At 43.1% G+C, this 23246-nt stretch overlaps 1 protein-coding gene across 6 annotated transcripts in view; it reads left to right on the top strand.

Moving 5' to 3' along the window:
• Positions 1–22688, top strand: part of NFYC (nuclear transcription factor Y subunit gamma) — a 37160-nt gene extending 14472 nt beyond the window's left edge. For 5 of the 6 annotated variants that reach the window (XM_032994171.2, XM_032994174.2, XM_032994173.2 and 2 more), the window contains 9 exons: positions 4040–4152; positions 7870–7941; positions 9478–9591; positions 11961–12056; positions 16045–16218; positions 16533–16691; positions 20330–20437; positions 21186–21245; positions 21776–22688. In XM_032994171.2, the coding sequence (XP_032850062.1) occupies positions 4048–4152; positions 7870–7941; positions 9478–9591; positions 11961–12056; positions 16045–16218; positions 16533–16691; positions 20330–20437; positions 21186–21245; positions 21776–21895 (1008 nt within the window). In that variant the 5' untranslated portion in view covers positions 4040–4047 and the 3' untranslated portion in view covers positions 21896–22688. The remainder of the gene's footprint in view (positions 1–4039; positions 4153–7869; positions 7942–9477; positions 9592–11960; positions 12057–16044; positions 16219–16532; positions 16692–20329; positions 20438–21185; positions 21246–21775) is intronic. The other variant, XM_042793650.1, reaches the window with a different exon arrangement.
• Positions 22689–23246: the final 558 nt, after the last annotated feature.

Below are 23246 nucleotides of genomic sequence, written 5' to 3'. Positions count from 1 at the left end.
TCTGCTCCAGTGAGCAGAAAAGCTCTAATTGCAAAGTGTTGATGTCGTAGTTCTCGAGATGTGCTTGCTAATCTGCTCTCTAATCACCTCCAGGCATTTTATGCATAGGCCTCAGCTTTTTGGCCCTCGGTTTCTTGTTGCCTTGGTCTGGAAACAAAATGTTTGCCTTCATGGAGCATATTGCAGGCTGTGTGGCCTGGGTTGGCTGTTGCAAAGCAGGTGTATCCCAGTCCCTCCTGTTCTTACACCCTTCTTTATTGCTGTGTGTGGTTTTTTTGTGCGGTTTGTTTGTTTGCTTGCTTGTATCCAGTTCAGTCATGTGTCCGTGTTGTGAATTAGCGTGTGCTGTGTGTGTGAACCTCCTCATCTAGGTTGTTCCGCAAGAGCATCCCTGCACTAGCCTGGTTTTTAGGCTGCAGGCTGCTGGGACGCGGGCGGGTAGTTCAGCTAATCGGAGGCACACGGGTGAGGTGGTGGCTTCTGTTAAGTGTCGTGCAGAGCAAAAGCGTGTCAAGCTCGCGAGGCACTTGCCCAGCTTCAGTGTGGAGATGCAGCATTGCTGGAATCAGCAGGTTCCCTCTGGTTGTGGTTACGCTTTGTGGCAACCAGGTGACACGGGAGATGGACTTCAACGTCTATTATTCAGCAACAAGATGGTGTCAGAGTCGCCGGTTTACTCTTACAACTTTGGAGAGACTGTACCCTGCATTCCGCGAATGCAGCGTGGGGAGCATGGGGATCCTCAGGGCACCTCCCCCCTTCTGCACGGGGTTGTGGAGGAAATCTGTAGAGGAGGAAAGATGAAGTATAATGAAGCTCTAAAATTCCCCTGCAAACTCCATATCGAAAAAAGACAAACAGGTTTAGACACTGATACAGTGAAATCAGAGGAACTGCTTCCCTGTTAGCTTTGGTGGGTTTATCTTCTGTTGTGTGCTTTGGTATTTATTTTTTTTTTTTGTTGGCACTAATCCTGACATGAGGCATTCTTACAAGAAGAGAACACAGCTTCCCTTGGGTGAAGGATCTTACCTAATTGCGCAGGAATGGTTTCATTAGTAAAGTTTGTCTCTTGGAGCCAACGCTGTAGGTTTGTGTGACAGTTTGGGTTTTTATTTTTTCCTTACAATCATCCTCTAACGTTTGCAAGCACCTTCAGTGCCACTTATGTATCTATATTTTAAGGCGAAGAAATTACTGCAGTAGTGTTCTAAGCAGTTTTAACCTGCTTAGGCTTTTATTTTGCAGTTCATAGTGATTTCATTCTGTAAGTTTTTCAGAAAATCAGCCTACTGGTGACTCTTGTTTCTACTCTTACTCAATTTCCTACCAATTATCCTAAACAGCCATTTAAAGTAGCAGTTGTCCCTTGGGTCGAACATCAGGCTGCTCATTTTGCATTCTGAAATCAGTCCTATGTTTACCTTGAAGATAGGGAGGGTTTTTTTTATTCAACAGGACTTTTTAAATTATAGATGAGTGGAGTAAGCCATTTCTATCTCTTCCTGAAATCTGGATGAATACCACAGAGGCACATATTTAATGCAAGAAATTTGCTTTTGCATGCGGTAGTGGGTAAAGTGGTGGTGGTGGTGGAATTTTCTTCCTCTTTGTTCCATTAGCTTTTTTCTTCTTTTTAACCTGTTTTTTTCTTAGGGTTATATACAGCATTATATTCCAGTACCGCATTTAAGTGGGTTGGATGCAAGTAATTTGTATTTTTAAATAAAGCCTTGAAAAGTGATTTGGCTTGTCTTCAAGATGAATTGCATCTTCAATTGCAGAAAAGACCCTGTCTAGTGTTAGTGTTGAAATATTGCCAGTACAGAGCAGATTTCAAGGATTAGCTTTTATTTATGTGCCTAAATTATTTCTTTGTCTACACTTGACAATGCAGATCAAAGGGGGGAGAATCAAATGCCAATTTAGCACTCCCATTAGAATATTTCTATCTGTATTTTCTTATAAATACTTGAAATATCTTAGTTTGTAGGTGGATAGTATTATAATGCAAATAGTTGTTGAAGAGTCATCAAATAACTTGTCAGTCACTTGTTTCCATAGGTTCCTTACCTGGAGTTCTTCCTGCCTCAAACTCTTGCTTTGAGACTGAAACTACGATCTTCTGACCTTCTCTTTGTCAACCCCTGTCAAAATCCCCTTCGGCTCTTCCCACGCCTCCTGTGTCCCCTTCTCAGGTTGATGAAAGAAAAATACAACTGTTCAGAGTCTGCCTTGGAAAGTGTAGGCTGCAGGAGGTACCAAACTAATTGTCTGACATTCATGTCTTTGATCTCTTAATAAGATTTTGATGGATTGTCGCTGCTTTGGAATAGTAGGAAAGTGCTGGCAATTGGCCGCTGCCTCCCAGCGGTATTTTGGTGTGCTGTACAGTGTTGCTGTGCTTCCCTTCGGCTTGAGGAAGGACCAAAATAAACCTTTACCTGGTGGATGAAAAGCAAACGGGGATTGTGCCTGTCTGTGTCAGCGAATCTTGTTCCATTACACGGCAATGCAATGTGTATCTTGAGGTCTTTCCCTGTAGAAAATGTAGCACCCTTTCTCTCTTGCTGTAAGTTATGGGAGACACAGAGACTTATTGTTCGTCCATGGTGTGTGCGTGTCATCCATGGAAACTTCAAAGCTGCTCTGGGTGACCCTGAGAGTGTTTAACGTCAGTAATTCACTGGCTTCCTCTGCTTGGGTCGCTTGAGAAGTGAGTTGTGACTCTTCTGGCATTCACCGAGCTGCTTTTTGTGCACGGGAAGCACCGAGTCCCGTCCTGTCAGGTTGTGTCTCGGCAGGTCCTGTGTCTGCGTGAGCTTTAGGTATGGTTCCCCTGTCCTTCCAGGCCACGATCCCTGTTGGGAAGCCTGCCGAGCCACGCGGTCCTGCTGCACAGAGGGAGCCAGCAAGGCTGGCCTCGGTGTCCAAAGGATTCCCAAGTTGTGCATCGGACTTCATTTTAATATTAACTAGACCCGTCTTAAGAGTTCCTTGTCAAAAAGGCAGGACTTGATCTAGGAGTTCATGGTGGGGGGAAAGAATTATGTCAGCTGGAATTTGAAATGTGCTTGGATGTGCCACATGGGCTGGCACCATCTCGATCACTCGAGGATGAGGTTGATCGATGCTGCGTGTCCTGACCTCTTCATCATCTTCACTGTAGCACAGCATGGCTATATGGGAAAGTCTGAACCCAGCTATTGTCCCTTTTTCTCCTTATAAATTCCTGGTGACAACTGGTACGTACTGTAAATAAAGCTGTTTGCAAAGATACAAGTCTTAATAAATGCACAGACAACGTCCAGTATAAATTTAATAATAGCCAGACTTGCTTGACATTCTGCAGTTGCAGAATACTAAATGACAGGCTTGGGGCTTTTAAAAAATGGTTCCAATTAAAAGATTTGAATTTTAAATCTTACTTTGTGCTTTTGACATTCTGCATTATACAGACTGGTAATTTCTCCTGTTGATTATACCCAAGGAGAAGAGGTATCTTAAAAATAGTGTAATGCCACACGAATTGACACCTTTCAAGCAGGCACAGAAGCAACTGTCTTATTACACTTTTTAGAAATAATACGTCTGACATGGACATTTCAACTTGAGGGGGGGTTACTGCCATATCCTGCAGTTGTTGGCTGCAACAAGCAAGAGAAAAAAGTGCTTTATAATAGGTGCACACTGGAGTGTGAGCTGTGAGCAGGCATCAGTTATGTTTTGTAACTCCTGGTGAAAAGGCAGAACTCTAATAGGGGAATATAAGGAGGCTATTTTTGCTTTCAATTATTATTTTTTTTTAATGTTCTTTTTCTGTCTTTGGAAAAATAAATAAAATCTTAAAAAACCATTCCAGAGGCGGTGAGTATCTCTGCATTGTTGCTGTGAGGCCTGGGCTGGCCTATCTTATTTTGACAGTTTTCCAGAGCGATTAGCCAGGCTGGCCCCTTCCTGTATTCCTGAGACTTGGAGGGAATCTCTGGGAGCCTTTGACTCCTGCCTCATTGCTAACGCTTGTTTTTGTTTCTCCCAGCTACCAGAATGTCCACAGATGGTGGCTTCGGCACAGCTAGCAATAGCGATGCCCAGCAAAGCCTCCAGTCCTTCTGGCCGCGAGTCATGGAGGAGATACGCAACCTCACGGTGGTGAGTGTCCTCATCGGCTGCGTTAGTTCTGAAGAACTGACAGTGAGAAGTGCCTGGTGATGTCTGGTAGCGAGAGAAACCTCAGCTTGAACATATTTCTCCTGCTTATGAGGTCCGGTAGAGTTGGCTATTTACACACTACAAGGTGGCCTTAAGGGCAGATAAATAACCACTCAGCCAGGCTTTTGACTATTGGCTGCAACTGCCAAAACTTGAGATATAAATTGAGTGCAGATGATTCCTGGCATAATGAGGTGTAATAGTCATGCCTTCAGCTCTTTCTGGACTAAAGAAGAAGACAAAGTTGATTTAAAGGTTCTTTTAACAGACTAAATGATGACTGTGGCTGCTTTCTAGAGAATTGCAGGGGAATTATCTTGTGCTTGAGGGGAAAAGGGAAGTGATTTTAAAATAGCTACAGGTATATGCGTAGCTGCCGTATGCCGTTTTAGCTAACGGAAGATTGAGGGATTTGAGAAGATAGTTCACCTTATACTACATGGGCTGTTTAACTACTGTTCAAATTCTGTAATATAAAATGTGTGACCAGCATGTGAGGGAACCCTTATCCACACCAAAGGACAGGCCACACCAGCACGCCCTGGGAGATGTTAACCGTTCAAAATACGACTTAGTCTTTTCCCCCCTCCTTGATAAACTCAAACACCTGGCTATTGACAGACAGTTACAATTTTGTGAATGAATTTTTGGGTTCAGACTTTTGTATAGAACTGTTATGCCCTCTTGCAGAACCATCTCCTTTGACAAGTGTGAAATTTTCAAAATCACTTGAATGCCAGGTGCATCGTTCTCACATGCTTTATTAATTTAAAGGCATTTGATTAAAAAAATCCTGTATAGGCTGAGAATAAGAATTGGACTAAGTAGCTTCTATTTTTTTCCATCCCCAAAAGAGATGTACCTGAGAACAAGGGCATATAATAAAAGAGACTTTTCAAGAGAGATTGATAGATTACTGTGATACAGTGGTCCTGAAAGCACACTCCTGTGCTTTTAATGTAACTGAAAACAAAAGGACTCCAGTGGAAGACGGGCTGTTCAAAGTGAAAACCCCAATCCACTAGTCTGAAGATAAGCTGCTTTTTTCAGCCTGTGTGCAGATAGTTGATTAAAGAAACAGATGTAGAAATTTGTATGCATAACCAGAATTAATTACTTTCCTCTTTCAGCGCAGTGAATTCTTGTGTTCAAGAGCTGTAGTTTGTCTTCATCTCCACATGAAAGGGGTTTATTATGCAGCTTATCAAGTATGGGCAGCTTAATTTTTAACTGTCGTATGAATCTATTTATTGCATTGCAAGCTAGTAAGTCATTGAAAACTTAACTGAGGACAGTGAAGGGGAGTTGGAAAGGAAAAGGGATAACTGCAAAGCATTCCTACGCAGTTGTCCCCTGCGTAATCAAATCCTGAAATTTATTGTGCATCTTATTGAAAGTGCTCCCATGGAGGTGGACGTAAGTAAACTTAAAGCTCATCTGCATGTATTGCATAGCGGAGGTCAGAGCAGCTGTTTGGTGGAAAGCCTGCTTTGGTTGCCTGCTTTTCAGGGCTATTTCTGCCTGGTTTTGTGCGTTTGCCATGTGCCATTAGTAGCTAAAATTCGGGGGGGGGGGAAAAACAAGGGAGCTGCTTCAGAAGAACAAACCAGAGCTCCCTGTTCTCTGCCCGATAAAACAGAAAGGACTGTAGCCTAGTCTTGGAGAAATAGGAAACAGGACTAGGCTGAAACTAGCATTTCGACTCCACAATGAGTTCGAAGAGGCCTGTGGAAACATTGAGACCTAATTTGGAAAAAAGAAAAGATGAAGAACTGGTGTCTAAAGTTTGTTCTGCTGGGTGGTAGCCAGTAGCAGTCATGCTTCCCTTCACCATGGTACTTGCGTATTAATTTTGATTTATGTGACGTTTGCCTGTCTGCCTTAAAGGAATAAAGGAGCTTCATTTTTTTTCTAATTTCCACTGTCTCTTCTCCATAAAGGTTTTAATAGCATTGTACCTATGCATTGTCTGTTAGAGTTCTGTTGTTCATAGAAGTTAATACACCTAAGACTGTTAAAATTTTCACAGGTTAGAAATTTTGTCCTAATCTTTCTCTGAGATTTGCTCAAAGCTCTCGAGGCTCTTTAAAAAGAAAAGAGCTTTTTTAAAAAATAATAATAAAAAAAAAAACGGCCAAAAAAAAAACCCTCAAAAAAACCCTTTGGGATATTTTTCCATGCCCTAGCAACCCCTTAAATTGTTTATGTGGCGGTTACTGGTTGAAAGTGCCACCCTGAGCGCATTGTGTGCTCAAGCACAGGTCCCAGCCCTGGCTGCCACCTTCTCTCATTGCCCAAAATCCTTCCAAAATACCGTGTTCACCAGCAGGATGCAACAACCCTCGGTTCTCCTTGCAAGGACACCCCCACTCCCTAAATTAGTTCTGATTTGCAGCATATTACTGGGAGCACCAGGAACACTGCATTCACATTTCTCTCCAGAATGAGGGCACAGAATGCTTTTTTTAATATATATGCTTCTAAAATAATGTATGTAAATATGCATATTTTTTAATATATATAAGTTAAATAAAATGCCCCCTGCTGGAGTGCTGGCTGGACCACGCACAACCTCCGTATTTTGCTTCAATAGAAAACAGCATTTTCAGCGTTTTTTCCCTCTTTTGTTTCGCTAACATGTTTTGCAGTGCTTTCTTCCCTAGAGAAATTAGTTTCCTTTTATTTTCTATGACATTTTTGTTAAGAAGGGAAGACCTTTTTTTGGAAGCCTTTTGTGAGATTCTGCATTCCTGATGCAATTGCACGTAGCCTCAGCCTTTCTCCCTTTTTAAGAGGCTCCTGGTAGCAACGCACTGTGGATTCTTTTGTTTTTTATTTATTCCTCTGTATCTTCAGAGAAGGGAGAGCCCTGTTTGAAATGGAGTTCAGCAGATTCCCTAACCCCAAGAGCTCTCTGCCCAGAGGATCTCTGCCAGGGACACGTTAGTGGCTCCTCTCAGGCGGCTGTTGGTGAGGTGGTGCCTCTGCAGCCGCTCTCCTTGGGCACGTGCTGACAGTCATGACAAGGATGAGTCAGGACAGCGACAGCGCTCACTCTCTGTCTCCTAAACCATCATTACACCATTCTGAGTCAGCGGTTCTCTTTGCTGGAAAAGAGTGAGAAATCCATCTGAAAACAGGAATAGAAGAGATTTTTTTTGAACGAGGCTCTTGCAAGGTTTTTAACACCAAAATTGGTATTGGGCATCAGGGAAGTACAAATAAAGCAAAGAAGGTTTCATCCTGTGGCCCCACGTAGCTCTTGTTTGCCTTCATTTTCTCTTGTGACTTTTTGTAAATTCCAATGGTTTCTGGGTTCCGAGACACCTAATTGAATTAGTTGCTTCAAATATAAATAGATGCAGAAATGTGTAACATTAGAAACATTCTGTTCTGCAGAATGACTTCAACTTTGAGGTGAAATAGTAGATACAAGTGTCTGACAGAAGAATTATGTAGAATTGTATCAGTATAAAATACAGAAAAGTAGATGAGAATTCTCTGGCCTGAGAAGCTGCCATACCTCAATGAAAATAAGTTATTAATCTAATTTTAGCCAGTTCTAGACAACACAGACTTGTTCTAACATTTTGTGTCTTACCTTTGTTTTCAGTTCAGTATCAGTAAAGAGTCTCTCAAATGTGAATCTCTCTGCAGAAAGACTTCAGAGTTCAAGAACTCCCTCTGGCTCGTATTAAGAAGATAATGAAACTAGATGAAGATGTGAAGGTACACTCATGGGGGTTTTTTCTCAAGTATTTATGATCCTTTTGGTGGGTATTGTAGCTATAATTCCTTGCAATTCATTATTTCTTATTATCATTATTTATTAGTGTTTTTAAAGCACGTTTTAACAGTTGCCTTGAATACAGTATTAGGTGGCCTTGTATTGATCTGGGAAAACAAAATCATTTGGGATCTTTGCTGAAGACTTCTGAAGTTTTTCTTTCTTCTGGTAAATACCAGTCTACTGTATAATTCTGGGTATTTCCTGGGTTTTCTAGTCCTTAACTGTCTCTTCTCATGTTTCCTCCTTGTTTCTCTGGACTCCTCCTTTCACTAAGCTATGGAGTGTTCAGTAGGAAGAGTGGCATCACTTAAATGTGTGCTACACTGTTTCAAGTTTTATTGGGAAAAAAAAAAAAAAAGGTAATAATTTAGGTGGATAACATGGGTTTGATACCAGTATTTGAGCTGAACCCTTGACATGTGACTGATGATGATAACACATGAATCAACTTATGAAAACTGACATAAAAGGAAGGAGAAAGGAATCACCCACAGGGTTTGACTCTTGTGCTGCTCCACTCTTCCCTGTTTTTTGAGTTGGAAAACTGTCAGACACTGAACTCCTAAGAGAAAACAGAATGATTTGTACTTTCTTCTTGTTTTTCTCAATGCGATAACATCCTTCTGTTAGAACAACCTTTAACATTTAAATGAGATCCTGAAAAAGGTGTGTGTTGTCTTCCTATACAAGGGAGCTATTCATTCAGCCTGGAAAGGGAATGAACCCCGGCCCCTGGGTCCCAGTTCAATGTCTGAACCGAATGAGTGCCAAATTTGGGATGATGAAGGGGAAGATGAGATTTTAGGGCAAGGCAGGGAGGGTAAGTCCCTGGCACGTTATTAAATAAGAAAGCTGTACTAAGGGGTAAGCATTAATGCTAACCCAGCTAATAATGAAACTGTTTAAACTGAGTAAAACTTGAACTAGATACTTTTTAAGGAAAAGGGCTTTGATGAGGCAGAGTCTTTACTCAGGCCTCCAAACCTTTGTGATTTCACCATTCATATACAATTATATAAATGTTACAACTATAAAGTAAGGGCCGGGTTTTAAAATTTTGCCTTCAACCTGTCCTCTTCAGTTACGGAATCATTTATGCACAGGCTGGGGCACTGCCAGGAGAAGCTGCTGGTCAACTCCCTCCAGGTGAATGTGCACTGGTGCTGTTTGCTGGTCTGCCATAGTCCAGCACAATACGGAGTTGACATCTGACTAGTCATGGAGGGAACAGACTTTTGAGACAAATTTGAGATGCCCAGTACTCTTAACACTGCATTTAACTTGAGGCTGGTAACTCTTTGGACTGTCGGACCCGTAGATATTCTGATGTGGAAATTCCCCCAACTGCACCGTTGAACAATGCAACCATTTAGATTTGAGTAATATAATAGAGTTACTCTGACTACTGCTTTGCAGTATTAGAATACCAATGGTAAACTTTAAAAAAAAAAACCAAAATTTAAATTTGATTGCAGATGATTAGTGCAGAAGCTCCCGTGTTGTTCGCCAAGGCAGCTCAGATATTCATAACAGAATTGACTTTGCGAGCATGGATTCACACAGAAGATAACAAGCGGAGGACTCTGCAGGTAAGGAAGCTGCTCCTACCTAGCCTTCAGCTGCTTCACAAACTTGTTTCCAACTCTTTGTTTCCATAGTATGAAGCATGTTTTGTAGACAGTAACTTTAGTACCTGTGTTTATGGATACAAACCTGTGTACAAAGCATAGTGTAACTGTGTAGCTGAAATGCTTTTTTCTTTGTTTTCAAAAAAACCCCAACAATAACAACACAAGAAGAAAACCCAAACCAAAGGTGCAGCTGTCAGCTCGTTTTGACCTGCTGTAAGGACTCTGGGTAGCTGTAACTGTTGAACTTCTAGCTGATTTGTTTTGCAGTAATAGTTCTAATGTAACCTCGTAGATGTTAGTTTGTGTCGATAAATGGGGAGAGATGAAAACAAAAATACCCTCCTCCAGAATAGATTACTATTTTCCTGGATTGAGAGGCCCTCAATAATAGTAATTTTCTAGTGGTTCAAGAGTAAACTGTAACTCTTCAGGGTCTTTTTATGTGGGAGTGGGGCGGGGTGAAGCATTCACTTTTGGTCTTTCGCGTTGAGCAGAGCTACTTGAAACTACAGTAACGTCAGGTCAGGCCTCGGATCAGAGGTGAGAGACTGTGATAATTAGGACCACGTCAGCTCTCCTGTACTGTGGTGCAGAGATTGCTGTAGTGGCAAGGAGACACGTCTGATTTCAGCCCAGTGCTGTTGAATGGGCATCCAGCCACTCCATCTCCGCTAAATTGGTACGATGCTACTTGCTTAACCCAGGTTTTAATGCAGTTACTGTGGGAAGGATATATTTGATATACATTCCATGGACAAGATGCTTCATAAGTACAAGTGCTGACTCAGGCATGTCCTGTTAACAGTTTTCAAGCTTGGGTGGATCCATTTATTTCAGAATCGTACTTAAATCCTGATCCTAATGTATAAGACCTTGAATTGACTCGAGTTTTATTTCTGACTGCCTTCCCTTCCACAGCAGCTGCCATCCTGGAGCAGCTGCTCTCCGCATGGACAGTACAGCTGGAGAGCTGCAGTCTCTGCTTATCAAGTGTTTGGGAAGAAAATTTCGAGTGGAGAGGTCTGAGTTATGGAAGTCTATTCCTGAGGAAATTGGATTGAACCCAGTCCTCAGCATGGAGGATGAAATACGAGATACAGCTGTTCAGCCAAAATTTTTCTTCCTGGTGAAGATACTTTTATAATACATGCTGCCTGCAGAACAATAGTAATGTCTCTCTTGTGCTTTCTAAGTGATCATTGTTTGGCAATTAAATGCCAAGACAGTGTAAGGCTTAGAAATGTCAGCTAGCCTGAAATGGGAGGATTGATAGTCTTTTAAATTTTACCTACTCGTTAGGCAGCGTAGGCATCTTTCTCTCAAATCTTGTTCACATATATGCTTTACAAATTTATCTTCAGCTAATGAGAATGAGACTTTTAATAGCTTCTTGAATTAGTCCTAATTTTTAAGATGTCTTGCAAGAATGTTGAAATGACAGAGTACATTTTCTTTATTTTTTTTAAGAAATTCGGCGTTTTTACCTTGGAGGTTGTTTCAAATCTTAAACAAATGCATTTAAGTGATGACTTATTGCTGACTAAATCTTTATGCAGGTCTTTAATGCTTTGACCTAATGCTATTCTTTGGATTTTGTTTTTAGTCAAGGTATAGAAGTAAAGTTATAAGCTGCTCTGCGAAGATACTTACCTTGCTAGTTTTTCACAGAAGCTCGTTGGCTCTCGCACATCCTTTTTCTGATACGTGTTTGGCCAGTTTGCTGAGTATATGTTTTAATATTCATGCTTTCTTTTAACCATTTTGCACCGCCACATGCTGAAGCTTGTTCTCTCAACATCTCTTGGGATTCCCCTGTCCTGAATAAGATCCTGTGATACTTTTTTTTTTTTTTTTAATCCCATCACCAACTCATAGATTCTGCACATGTTGCTACTAATACATGGAGCAGTCATCTGGTCTTTCTGCAAAGCTTCTTTTCAGACATCCTCAGGATTTTTAAATTATTTTTTAGAAGAATTCCCCTTTTCTTAGTGTGCTAAAAGGCTCATGGTGGTTGTCAAGAGCCCTCAGTAGTGAATTACAGTGGTGCTGTTGTGGAGAGCCTCATTAAGCCTCGTGTGTGAGTAGATGACTGTAAAAGCCTGAGTTTGATAAGCACCTTCTTAATTGCACATCACGGAGGCCTCGCTCAGCACGTGCCAGTGCTCTTGGTACTGAAACAGAAGTTCTCACCACCTGGCTTGACCACCTGGGACCTGGAGAAAGACACTCTCACCTGGCTCAATTAAAAAGCTCTAACTTTACTTACCCAGTGGCAAAACAGATTTCTAAAGCTGAAGAATGGTTTTCTCTTTTTGTTGTTGTAGAGGAATGACATTGCCATGGCAATTACAAAGTTTGATCAATTTGACTTTCTTATCGATATTGTTCCAAGAGATGAACTGAAGCCTCCAAAGCGGCAGGTGAGACAAAAATGATTGCCTTATTGTCTGTCCTTTCCTTGGTGTGATTTCAGTCTCTAGTTAAAAGAGGGTTGATAAAGCAATACAGAATCAGATTTAAAAATTAGGTTTGTGCCTCTCTTTTATGTGTTTGTTTACAGTAGTTTTCAGGTTCTTAATTTTTTTTTTTTATAGAAATGGAGTTTGAGTGGAGATTTACAGAAGTCTGACTTGGGGATTTACTCAAATAACAAAAACTGCTAAATAGCTCTGATACCAAGTGTTGCCAGTGTTAAAAGTTTAACTTTAAAAAATGTGCTGAGTCTCCATCCTTTGACTTGTAAGGCTTCTTTGCTTAGAAGGACCACCTCCTGCATCCTTTGGGGCAGTCGTTGCTACTGTAAACATCCTTGACTGGAAGCTGTAAGGTGTTAGAAGGAGCTTTCAGTCGGATGTTTACAGCAGGAGGCTGCCGCAGCCATCTGAGCACAAGATCTTAGAAACTTAACAAGCTTGTGTTTTACAAAGCACTTGTTTTCCTCCGTGTTTGAGACAGCGCTGAAAATACAGTGAAGGGGCTGAAGCTCAGTCTTACTGCTTCAGATGCACAAAGAAACAGATCCAGCTGCTGCTAGACTAATTTATCTCCTTCATGTAAAAGCTTGGTGTTTTGCTGCTAGAAGTTCACCAGTTCAGTAATTGCTCATCTCTCTTTGTTACAAATCGTCTGGTAGATAAAATGGCTGGGCTGCCATCAGCACACCTCTTCTAGGGAACAGCTCTGTGACAGTGCTGCTCCTTGGTCAGCAGCTCCTGGAATCATTGCCCAGGACTCAACGGGAGGAATTTCTTCTGAACAGTAAATAAAAAAAAAAAAAATATTGTAACGATTCTTCAACTGGTTTTCTGATACTTTGGAAGGTTTGCAGGGCATTAGTCTTTGAAAAAATCCAGGGTGGTCCTTAAAACAGCCTCTCTAGTGAGTGCTACTGGAGATGCTGGCATACTGTAAACATCTTTCTGGCAAATGTTTTACTTTCAAGTTTTTCTTTGATGTGTTTTTTTTTGGTATTCTGGATAACATGCAAAAAGATACCTGCTCTGAGTTTAGAGACCAGCAGTTCCACTGTGGACCTGGATTTTGGAGGTTACTATTTTCCTTTTTTGTCCTGAAGTCCTCGTGGTGCTGCTGAAGTGACGGCCAAGGGGAGGAAATACACGCTTCATCCTTTGTGGTGATGTCCCGAGTTGGGTTTAACCTCTCATTCTGATTTCCAGAAGCAGCATGGGTTTCTAGTAAATGAGGAAAATACTGTTCTGTCTCACAGTATGTGCAGGGGAGTCCATCCTACTGCTGCGGTCAGCTGTGGTTAAAATCAGCAGCATCCTAAGGCTTCATTACAGGTGTGCTGGGATCTCTGTATTGTGTACACACAGTGAGTGTGGCACAGCTCCTTCCAGTCCTTCCCTGAATTCCCTGCTTCATCCCTGCAGCAGTGCAGCAGAAGTGATTTATCCAAAGATCATTAGTTCAATATTAAATAAAAAGACAAAGCAGCAGCCTGCACAGCAGCTCTAGATGCTTTGCTTAACTAGGGGAAAGAAAACTCACGTTTCAGTTTTAGCTTGGTAAGCTGAAACAAGTTGGCTGCAGCCTGAAGTAACACAGGTTAATTCTGGCATTGCAAATTCAGTTTTTCTTTTAGGTGCCTCATTAAGTTACTCTACTTCGTAGTGCTGTTTTTAGAAGTACTCCGTGTTTGCAGGGGGAACACTGCCCATATCTTTTCCTTGCTGGAGCCTTTTGGTTCACATCAGAATGTTCTGATTACAGAGCATTCAGGTTCTATATTCAGATAAACGCCTGAAGGATTTTACTGGTGTGTTACAGGCATATAGGTTGCTAGGTTAACGTGTCTTGACGATACATCACACCAGAGCTGTGTCTCTTGGATTGCACAGCATCAGCAGTGAAACCCTGTTGGGTTTCGGTTTGAAATAGGCTTTAGAGATCTCTCAGTGATACATCCGCTGCCTGTGAACACTGCTGAATCACTGAAAATACCTCTTATGGCAAGAGAAGTTTAATGAAGAAATAGCTGCCCGATAAGAATGTAGGTTAGGACTTTGCAGTGGAAAATGCTCCTTTGATTCAACAGTGTTGAAAAGTGGCTGCCTGTAGGCTGACAGCCTGCACTTTTTGGCTGGGGGTGCAGTCTGTATTTTATCTCCACCACAGGAAAGACTGTTTGACAAGTTAGTGTTGGTTACGTGGAAGAGCTGGGAATGAAACCGTGGCTGTTATGTTGCTCTGGTAACTAAAGCTATGGCTTGAAAATAAAAGATGGCAAGCGATGCGATACAACCTAGTTCAAGCAGATTTGGATCTCATGCCACTTTTGCCTGTAGCAAATGCAGCTTAACCTGGAATAGATACCTACAGAAGTACTCAGTTGGCTTAGTTGTTTCAGGATTCAGCTAGGAGTTGAGGAGTGTTCTAGAAATAACATCCCTAAGGACTGGGCTTTACAGAAACGGCCGCAGCTCTGCTATGCACGCGGTTTTATGGTTAACTGGAGACATGCCCTGTTGAATATATATATATTTTTAATTTGTTATTAATCCCTCCCCCAGAGGATTTGATTAAACAAGTAGGAATAATCAGCGAGCTGCCGTATGTAGGAAGCATTGCAAGTGTGTGATGGCAGTGGTTTGCAGTACCGTGGGATAGTGCTAATGTTTGCTCTGAGAGCCAGGCTTAGAAGTTGCCTCTTGATTACAGCCAACTGTGAACAGCTTAATCTCTGGGTGGTAATTTTCTGGAAAGCTATTGAGAAGCCTCCCAATAGTAAGTCTTTTCTTCAGTTGCTGGCCCTCTGAGACACTAGCATCTAAGCGGAGGGGCTCTTTTACTCAAGCCTGATGCCCATCTAGACAACCTACATTGATCTTGTTTAATGTGAATTTTTCTTTTCCCGTCCAGTTGGATATACTGAAGGTAATCCATGAGCAAGCCTCGTTTAATGCAGGGGAGTCGAGCAGACTTGTGTCAGTGGGAATCTACCATGTTGTAGCACGTGTAAACATCCTACACTCTCAGCTGTGAACTCGAGGTGGCTGGGAGAGGATTGTTTACGCCTTCTGCCATGGAGTGAACGTCTGGTGAGCTGCATCTTCCAAAAGGTGCACAGTCCAACTGCTCTTCTGGGGAGCTTAGAAATTTTGATTCCTGAGCGTTAACAGCTTGCCACTTAACATAATCTCTGAAAATCTACTTGTTTGCCTCAAATATCGTTAATCATAAGGGGCTTTTCTCTCCTAAAGACGTGCTTAGATAAAACAAAACAGCAGTACTGCAGCCTGAGCTTCTGACAGTGAGCTAGAGCAGAGCCTTTTGTTTCATCACAGTGTTGCGATATTCCTGCTACCAGCAGAATCAGGCTGTTAAGCCACGGTACAAGATGAAATTGTTATCATTCTGGAAAAGCTGGATTTAAATAAATAAATAAAGCCCTGACAGTATACATCAAGTCCGTGACTCTTATTCCCAGGGGTTTAACATCGGAGCTAGATTGAGATTTGTGTTGGGCATGTAGGCTAAGAAGAGGGTTTTGTTGACAGATGAGCCTTTGTAAGTCTTCCTGGAGCATTTGCAATTCATTCTGTGTTAAGATAACAGGCGATGATGGAATTTACTGATGAGGAGTTGCGTGGATTTCAGCGATGGTAATTTTACTCACTCGCTTCTCATAATGAAATTGGTGACTACATTATTATATGTAGGGTATTGGAAATGTTTTTGATCTCCATATAGCTGAATAAATGAGGAAACCTGTTTCGATTTATCATTTCAGATTTACTTAGTTAAACTGATACGAACTGGTGTCGGAGGTATTTTCCCATGGAGCATGTTCACGGGGGGGATGTTTCAGCTAAGGGGGGGGTACGTGTGGGGTTTGGCTGTTGCTCCGTTCCCTCCCCGTTTACCCGTCTTTCACCTGTGCTGCAGGAGGAGGTGCGTCAGGCCGTGACCCCAGCTGAGCCTGTCCAGTATTATTTCACGCTCGCCCAGCAGCCAGCAGCAGTGCAGGTTCAGGGGCAGCAGCAAGGCCAGCAGACCACCACGTCCACGACCACGATCCAGCCAGGACAGATCATCATCGCCCAGCCTCAGCAAGGGCAGGTGAGCCACGGGCAGCGTGCGGGAGCTTTGCTGTTCAGTGGAGCCAGTGAAACCGTCGGCTCGCCCGGGTGTGATGCACCGCAGTGTCCTGCTCAGAGCAGCCAAGAGAGAAAGGGGGTTTCTGGTCACGACCGGGTGTTCCGATACCGTAGGAACAAGGCTCATCTAGGTCCGGGGTTCCCTTCGCAGGGGTTTAAGCATCACCAAGTAACAGTGGGCCTGGGAACGAGTCTGTCTGTTACGATCTTTGTGTCTTGTGGCTGTTCCACCTGTGTTCAGTCCTCGCTTGGTCCTTACGGCTGTTTTGAATGCAGAGCACCCCCGTGACGATGCAGGTTGGAGAAGGCCAGCAGGTACAGATAGTGCAGGCCCAGCCGCCGGGACAGACCCAGCAGGCTCAGAGCGGAACTGGGCAGACCATGCAAGTCATGCAGCAGATCATCACCAATACGGGAGAAATCCAGCAAATACCGGTAAGACTATGCCAGTAGAAATGTGTAGCAGTCTTGTCCGCTGGTGTTCTGGCATGAGACTGTATATCTATGCTTTTTGAACTGTACGAGGAAGTTTGGATTGAGTGGTGTGTTTCCTGCACTTAGAGAGGAAAACTAACCAGGTGTGACATGAAGGGGGAAATAAATCTAACCCATCTAGTGCAGACTCGTTGCCCACCCCCAGCACTTTTCCCTGAGTGAAATAGTTACAATTAGGAAGCAATAAATAAAATATTTCCTGGATAAACCTTAGTTCTTTACTACAGCATGGTTTCAATAAAGCATAATTAACTTCTTTTGCCTTTACTTGGTTTTGCCTCTGCAATCTGAAGTCATGACCTGGCAGACTGAGTGGGAAAGGTGCCATCTGTGAGTTATTAATAAACTTTTATGTTAGAAGAAATATTTCTACAAAGTACTTTAAGCTGGCTGGAGGAATGGCTTTGCAGAACCAGAAAACATCTCCTCGCTTTCACATCAATATAGACCTGCTGTGACCTTAAGAATGGGATTTTGAGTACCCAGCATCAGCAGTAACATTCTGGCATGTGTCCTAGGTAAACACATGGGTCAAAAAAATGTCACAGTTTTCCCCTCCTCTCTGTAACTTAGAATCACAGGAAAGCTGGGTCTTTTGGTTCCCATCTGGAAAATTTCACACCTCTTAAAGAAGAAAAAGAAAAAAAAAAAATCTGTTCAGTTCTGTGTATTTAACCAGCAACCCAAAGGTCAGACCAAGTGACCAAGACAGGCACTTCCCTTTGTCTTTGATTTCTGCTGTTAAGAAGTGTACCCACAGCTGTGGCAAAACTGATCTTTCACACAAGTTTTGCTTTTCAAGATTTGCTAAGCTTCCCTCTGTACATCTGGCAAATGTTCGTGCTTTGACATAGCATCTTGAAAAAGGTTTAGATTGTGGGTGTTGCCAGATTTTTCCAATTCACTACCAAATTCTTTTAATCTCTTAAGTCTTCCGCTGATTCCTACTGCTTGGCTCAAGGTGTTGGCCACAAAGGAAGAGAACTGATTGCCAAATGTGGTGTTTTACTAGAAGCAACCTTTTTTCTTCTCTGTGTTCTCTACTAGCTTTCTTTTACATTCTCTCTCTTTTTTTTTTTTTTTTTTCTTCTTCCTTTCCATCATGAAAGTCTCTAAGATACTTGTTCTTCAAAGCATTTCGGAAGGAGATCTCCACCTCCAGCCTCAGTGAATCCGTTACAGCAGTACTGGATGTTGCAGCATCCTCCTTTGGTTCAGCAATAAACGAACAGTTCAGGCTTTGTTTTCCGGTTGTCTCCAGTGGATGCTGTAACTCCCTACAAGAAGGGGGCTTGGAGATCTACTAAGAGAAAGAATTGTTTATCAGGTAGCTGTGAGGGGGTCACAACCTTCTGCAGAAAGTCCTGTTCTCTACGTAGGTGGGTCCTGTTGCCAGGCTCCCCATGTTTTAGGGGTGTGAGACTCGAGGCTTCTTAATTAGTGTCTGGTTTTGCCCAATCATATGCTTCTACCTTCCTCTTGCCTGGGAACATCTAAGGACAGGTAGCTGTGCCCGGCCCTCTGCAGCTTCTTACACTGCAGATGTGAGACAGAAACTGCCAAGTGCCAGCGTGGTGTCGGCTTTGCAAGCACTTGGGTCTCTAACAATTCTAAGACTGCAAAACAGAGCAACTCAGGAGCAGCGTTTTAATGAAATCGTTGCAATTTGCGCGTCTGTATCTAGCAGAGATACTGTTTTGACTGTAATTAAGAGGATTCTTCTTAATCACGGCGTGTTGAAGAATCGCAGTGTGTGCTGAAGGAAGCATCTTTCCCCTTGCTCACTTCCAGCAAGTGAAGTAAAATAGAACGTAGAGCCGTGCGCTTGCTGCGGGAGGTTTTTAGTGCCCTAACCTGAAAAGCACTTTTTTGGTTCAGTTTCAGACAGTTACAGTCGGGTTTCTTAAGTGCTGCTGTCTCTTCTGCTCTCTTTCTTCTGTGTTTTTCTTATTTTTCCCTTGAGTTTTCTTTCTGTCTTGGTATAGTTAGTGCTATCTTCTGATAGTTCCTTTTCACTCTGGTATCTGTTCAGATGCAGCAAAGAAGCTTTCATAACACAGATCTGATAGTTTGAAACACTCTCATAAAACTGGTGGTGCCTCTGGCAATTGCAGGAGTGCTGAGAGAATCTTATTAACGTTCTCTGCTGGTTTTCCATATGCTCCTGATACTGTTTACACTTCTCTACTGCGATTTAGTGTTTACTCTTAAGACCATGGGTTGCCTGTGGAAAGGTGGCTTTTATTTTTTAAAAATTGAGAAAAACCTGGAAGTGTATGTGTCAATTAAATGGTAATCATTTGTTTGTCTGCATTAATACTGTGTTAAATTTAATCCGTATCTTAGCTAGACCTCACTGGGCAGGTTCTTTGGAGCTTACTCTCATTTCTGGAAGAACACTCTTTCTGAGTCGCTTTCATCCATTCAGTTAGTGGTGTAGTTAAAATCTAAGCAGGAAGCACCTAGCATGGAAAATATGATCTGCCGGCAGATCTTGGTGCAGAAATAAATTCTTTATTGAAATGTTCATGCTCACGTGGAGTTTATTTGTTCTTGAAATAATATTGGAGCTTTTAGACACAGCTGGTGAAGTCAGTGGTGTTTGTGTAAATGCCAAGACCATGTTCTAGGCACTTAAACCTTTGTCAAGTGAACAGTTTTCAAGTATTTATGTGTCCTCCTTTCCCATTTTTAAAAAGAAAAAAAACCCTCAAAACATTTTTTGTATATAATTAACCTTAAGACTGTGGATCTGAAAGTTCTAAAGTTAAATAAAACTCAATGAAAAATTCAACAGTAGGATCAATCATACTGTGACCTTTTTATTGCTTCTCAGATGTGTATTAGTAGTGTTAGCTGTTTATATCACAGAAAATGCAAGATGAGAGTTGAGGTTACCATGATGACATTGTCTTCATATCCCACACCCCCAAGCACCTAACCATGTAAGATCAGAGTTGTAGGAGATAAATTTGCCTTTGAATGTTACACACAAAATATTGACACAGAAAGTATTGGCCTTTGCCAGGCGGGTGTTGACATTGGCAGAGAGTTGCATTAAAAGCTTCCAAATATTACCTTGCAATATTCCTGGGTTTTGTCATCTCTGCTGTCTTTATGTGAAAATTTCCCATATGTTCTTTTATATTTTTTGGCAGGATATAATAGGGGTGTCATTACGTGCAGTTAGCTCATAACAGTCTTCTTCATGTGAAATGATACATCAAAGTAGTAACTTGATTCTCGTAACCAAAAAGCAAAATAAATGGTCTCAAAGCTCTCTGAAATTTAGCAATTAATATGCTTTAGCTACTAACTGACCGCTCCCGTTCTGGAGAAAGAAGTAATGTTGTCCTTCCTTGGGGTTTTACTTCAAGAACCTGCAGTTCTGTGGACTTCATTCTTGCTTTGGCAGGGTCTGTGGTAGTTACTCATCTAAACTGTTAACCCACTGAAGCTTCCCGGTGTCATCTATTACTCTGGCTTCTGTTGTGGAAACAAGAAGGCAAGTTTGTGTGTTTCAGGTTACACAGTTACCTGTTTAATTTTCTTTCCCTGCCCCCTCCGCTTGTCTCCAGGTTCAGTTGAATGCTGGCCAGCTGCAGTATATCCGCTTAGCCCAACCTGTGTCAGGCACCCAGGTAGTCCAGGGGCAGATCCAGACGCTTGCAACCAATGCACAGCAGGTATGCACTATAACAGCAGGGCTGACATTAACTGGTAAAGTGTTGTTCCCTAGCTCCTGAAACTGCAAATTCCAGTCGAATTTACCAACTCTTGGGCTAGGATTCCTGCGTTTCTTTTCTTCCTGTTACTTTCATCAGAATGATAAAGCAAGGAGCGTAGCGGAAGCCTCCTTTACCTGTACGTGAAAGGTGCATGTGTTTATGTGTGTGTGTGTGTGTGTGTCTCGCTGTACAAAGCTCGTGCTGCTTCTGAGGTGGTTGCAGGTAAAACTCGAGTTCATCAACCTTCTCTTTACTTCTGCTCCTTCTGGCTGGGTGAGGGAGGAGCAGCCGTGCAACCTCTCCGGAAAGCTATTGCAGTGGTGAAACATCAGGACCAGCGTTGCTGCCGGCAGGTTCCCTCTGTTCTTGTTGAGACTGGTCGCTAGGGGATTCTTCGCTGCCTTCAGAGGACAGGAAGGCTGCTGCTTTCCTGTGATCCTGGAGGCGGCATCCTCCTCGTGAACGTCAGGGAGGACATGCTTGTGTTTGGTTTGGAACGGCTGAGTCCCGTGTCCTTTGTTCTTGACTTGTGGTTAGCACCAGCATGACTGCGGGCCGGCGGCATAAGCTGTATCTTACCACATGGTGGGGTAACGAAGTCTTGAAAGAGTCTGAAAGCTCTTGAAAGGCAGCAGCAGACTATTGAAGTGGGGTTCTGACCCTCTCTGAAGTGCTGTCGGTGATCACGCTTCTCTTACCCTTGTAGATAACACAGACAGAAGTCCAGCAAGGACAGCAGCAGTTCAGCCAGTTCACAGACGGACAGGTAAGAGCTGGGAGTTGGTGGTGCTACATCCCTGGGAAGTTAAGGGCTGGAAAGACTGTCCTAAAGTCTGCATCGTCTAGCAAACCAGCTCCTGCTGATCAAACACTGCTGCTGCTACCAGAGCTTAACCAGGAGCAGGACAAGTGGATGTTGTGCTGCTTTTAATTCAGGTGGATTCGTTGTGTTCTGCTGCGCTCACTCCAAATTAATCTAGTCCCTTGCACTCTGGCTGGGATCCATTTTAGTCCTAACCAGTTTGGGAATAAAGGTCTTACCGTCCAGCTATTGACTGTTGCAGAGGTAGCCGGAGCTCGACTGGGGCATCAGGAATGCACGGAATTACTTGGTTACAATTTAGCAGCAAATGTCTAGGGACAGTTCGTTGTCTGGTTTTGGGAACAGATTTTGTTTGGCCCCGTTTGCCGCTAAACTCAGTGGGGTTAATGCAGAGCGCTGTGCGTGGAGGGGGCTGGTGCTGAGTGTGACGAGAACTGACGGTCCTCCCTTTCCCCTGCTTCTGCCTCTGCCAGCAACTTTATCAGATCCAGCAAGTGACCATGCCTGCAGGCCAGGACATCACCCAGCCCATGTTCATTCAGTCCACCAACCAAACCTCAGACGGCCAAGCCACACAGGTGACAGGGGACTGAACAGGGACCTCGTAGCGCGTCTTCTCCCTGCGTGGAAACGAACACGTTCCAGCTTGACGTTTGCCGTATCGACCTGGTCTGATGACTATACATCTGCTTCTGTGTATCTGTTCTTGATATGAAGCCTACAGTAGGCTGCAATCTCCGGTGCACTATACACCTTCCTCTGGTGGGTATGAGAGAATATCCAACAGACACTGACAAGAATGCAATATTTTTATTTTTATTTTTAGAAATCAATATTTCAGTGTATTCCGCTGCTTGTTCAAACCCATAAAACTGAAAGAGAACTAATCAAAAGGAATTTGTAGCATCTCATTGAACAACGTGCAAAACGTTTTTATCTAGTAAAATTATTAAAAGGTACTGCATCTGGTTTGTTGTAAGAGCTTTATTCCTGGTATTCTGTTTGTATTTTTTTTTTCTCTGAATAGAGCTAGATCCAGTCCTCCCATCTCAGTGGTTTATTAGGGATGTATGGGGGGTGTGTGTGTGTGTGTGTGTGTGTGTGTGTTAAATTTACCTTCCTGCCTTCTCTTTTGGTAAGCCGGAGCATTGGCTATATGCAGGGAGCAGGGGAGGATGAACTAAAGTGAAAACAAAAAACCCCATTCCTTGTATTATGACTGTATTTTCTAAGGGCGAAAGATTCTTTCATTTGGCCTGGTTTATTCCAGAAACACTAATGGAAGTCTGGACAAACCCCAGCCCTGCTGTTAACTGTTGTACTAGCCTCAGTCGATGCATGTAATATAAGCTTCATCAAATGAAATAAATTTCCTTTGTAAGATAATGCGTGTGCTTTCTTTGAGATCCAGTGCCCAGTCTCAACCTGCCAAGGAAAGACCGTCCTGAATCCCTGGAAAACATTCCCTAGGGAAACCAGCCACAGGGTTTCAGGGTGGCCCGGGGAAGGGGGATGGACAGGAGGGGTGAGACTGGGGGGCACTGGGAGCGCGAATCCACAGAGGGCACCAGGGCTGCACCCCTCTCCCTGCAGCTTCTGTGCCCAGCATCCAGCTGAAGCAGCGGGGAGGGATTTGGGGCAGGTGTGAGCAAACTCCAGAGGTCGGGTTGAATTGAACACGCTGCCAGGAGCCCGGCAGCCTTAGGCTGAGTTTAGGTCTTTTAGCTAAAAGCGGGGTGCGAGTTTGTCACGGAGAACCTTTGTGTGTCCAACGTTGAGCAGCCTGCCGTCGTCAGCACGTTGTCCAGGGGAGGCTGGTGGTTTTGTGTGGTGGGGGACAGCGCCGGGACAGCACCAGCCCTTGCCACTGTGTTTTTTTTCACTGGCAGAAGCACAGAGTTTGCTGCAATTTTGTGACGAGGAGAGGCTGGCTGCTCCCACCCA

Source organism: Tyto alba, unplaced genomic scaffold (assembly GCF_018691265.1).
Source record: "Tyto alba isolate M040663 unplaced genomic scaffold, T.alba_DEE_v4.0 Super-Scaffold_20, whole genome shotgun sequence".
In the NCBI taxonomy this organism is placed as follows: Eukaryota; Metazoa; Chordata; class Aves; order Strigiformes; family Tytonidae; genus Tyto; species Tyto alba.
This window is presented reverse-complemented; position numbering and strand designations above follow the sequence as displayed.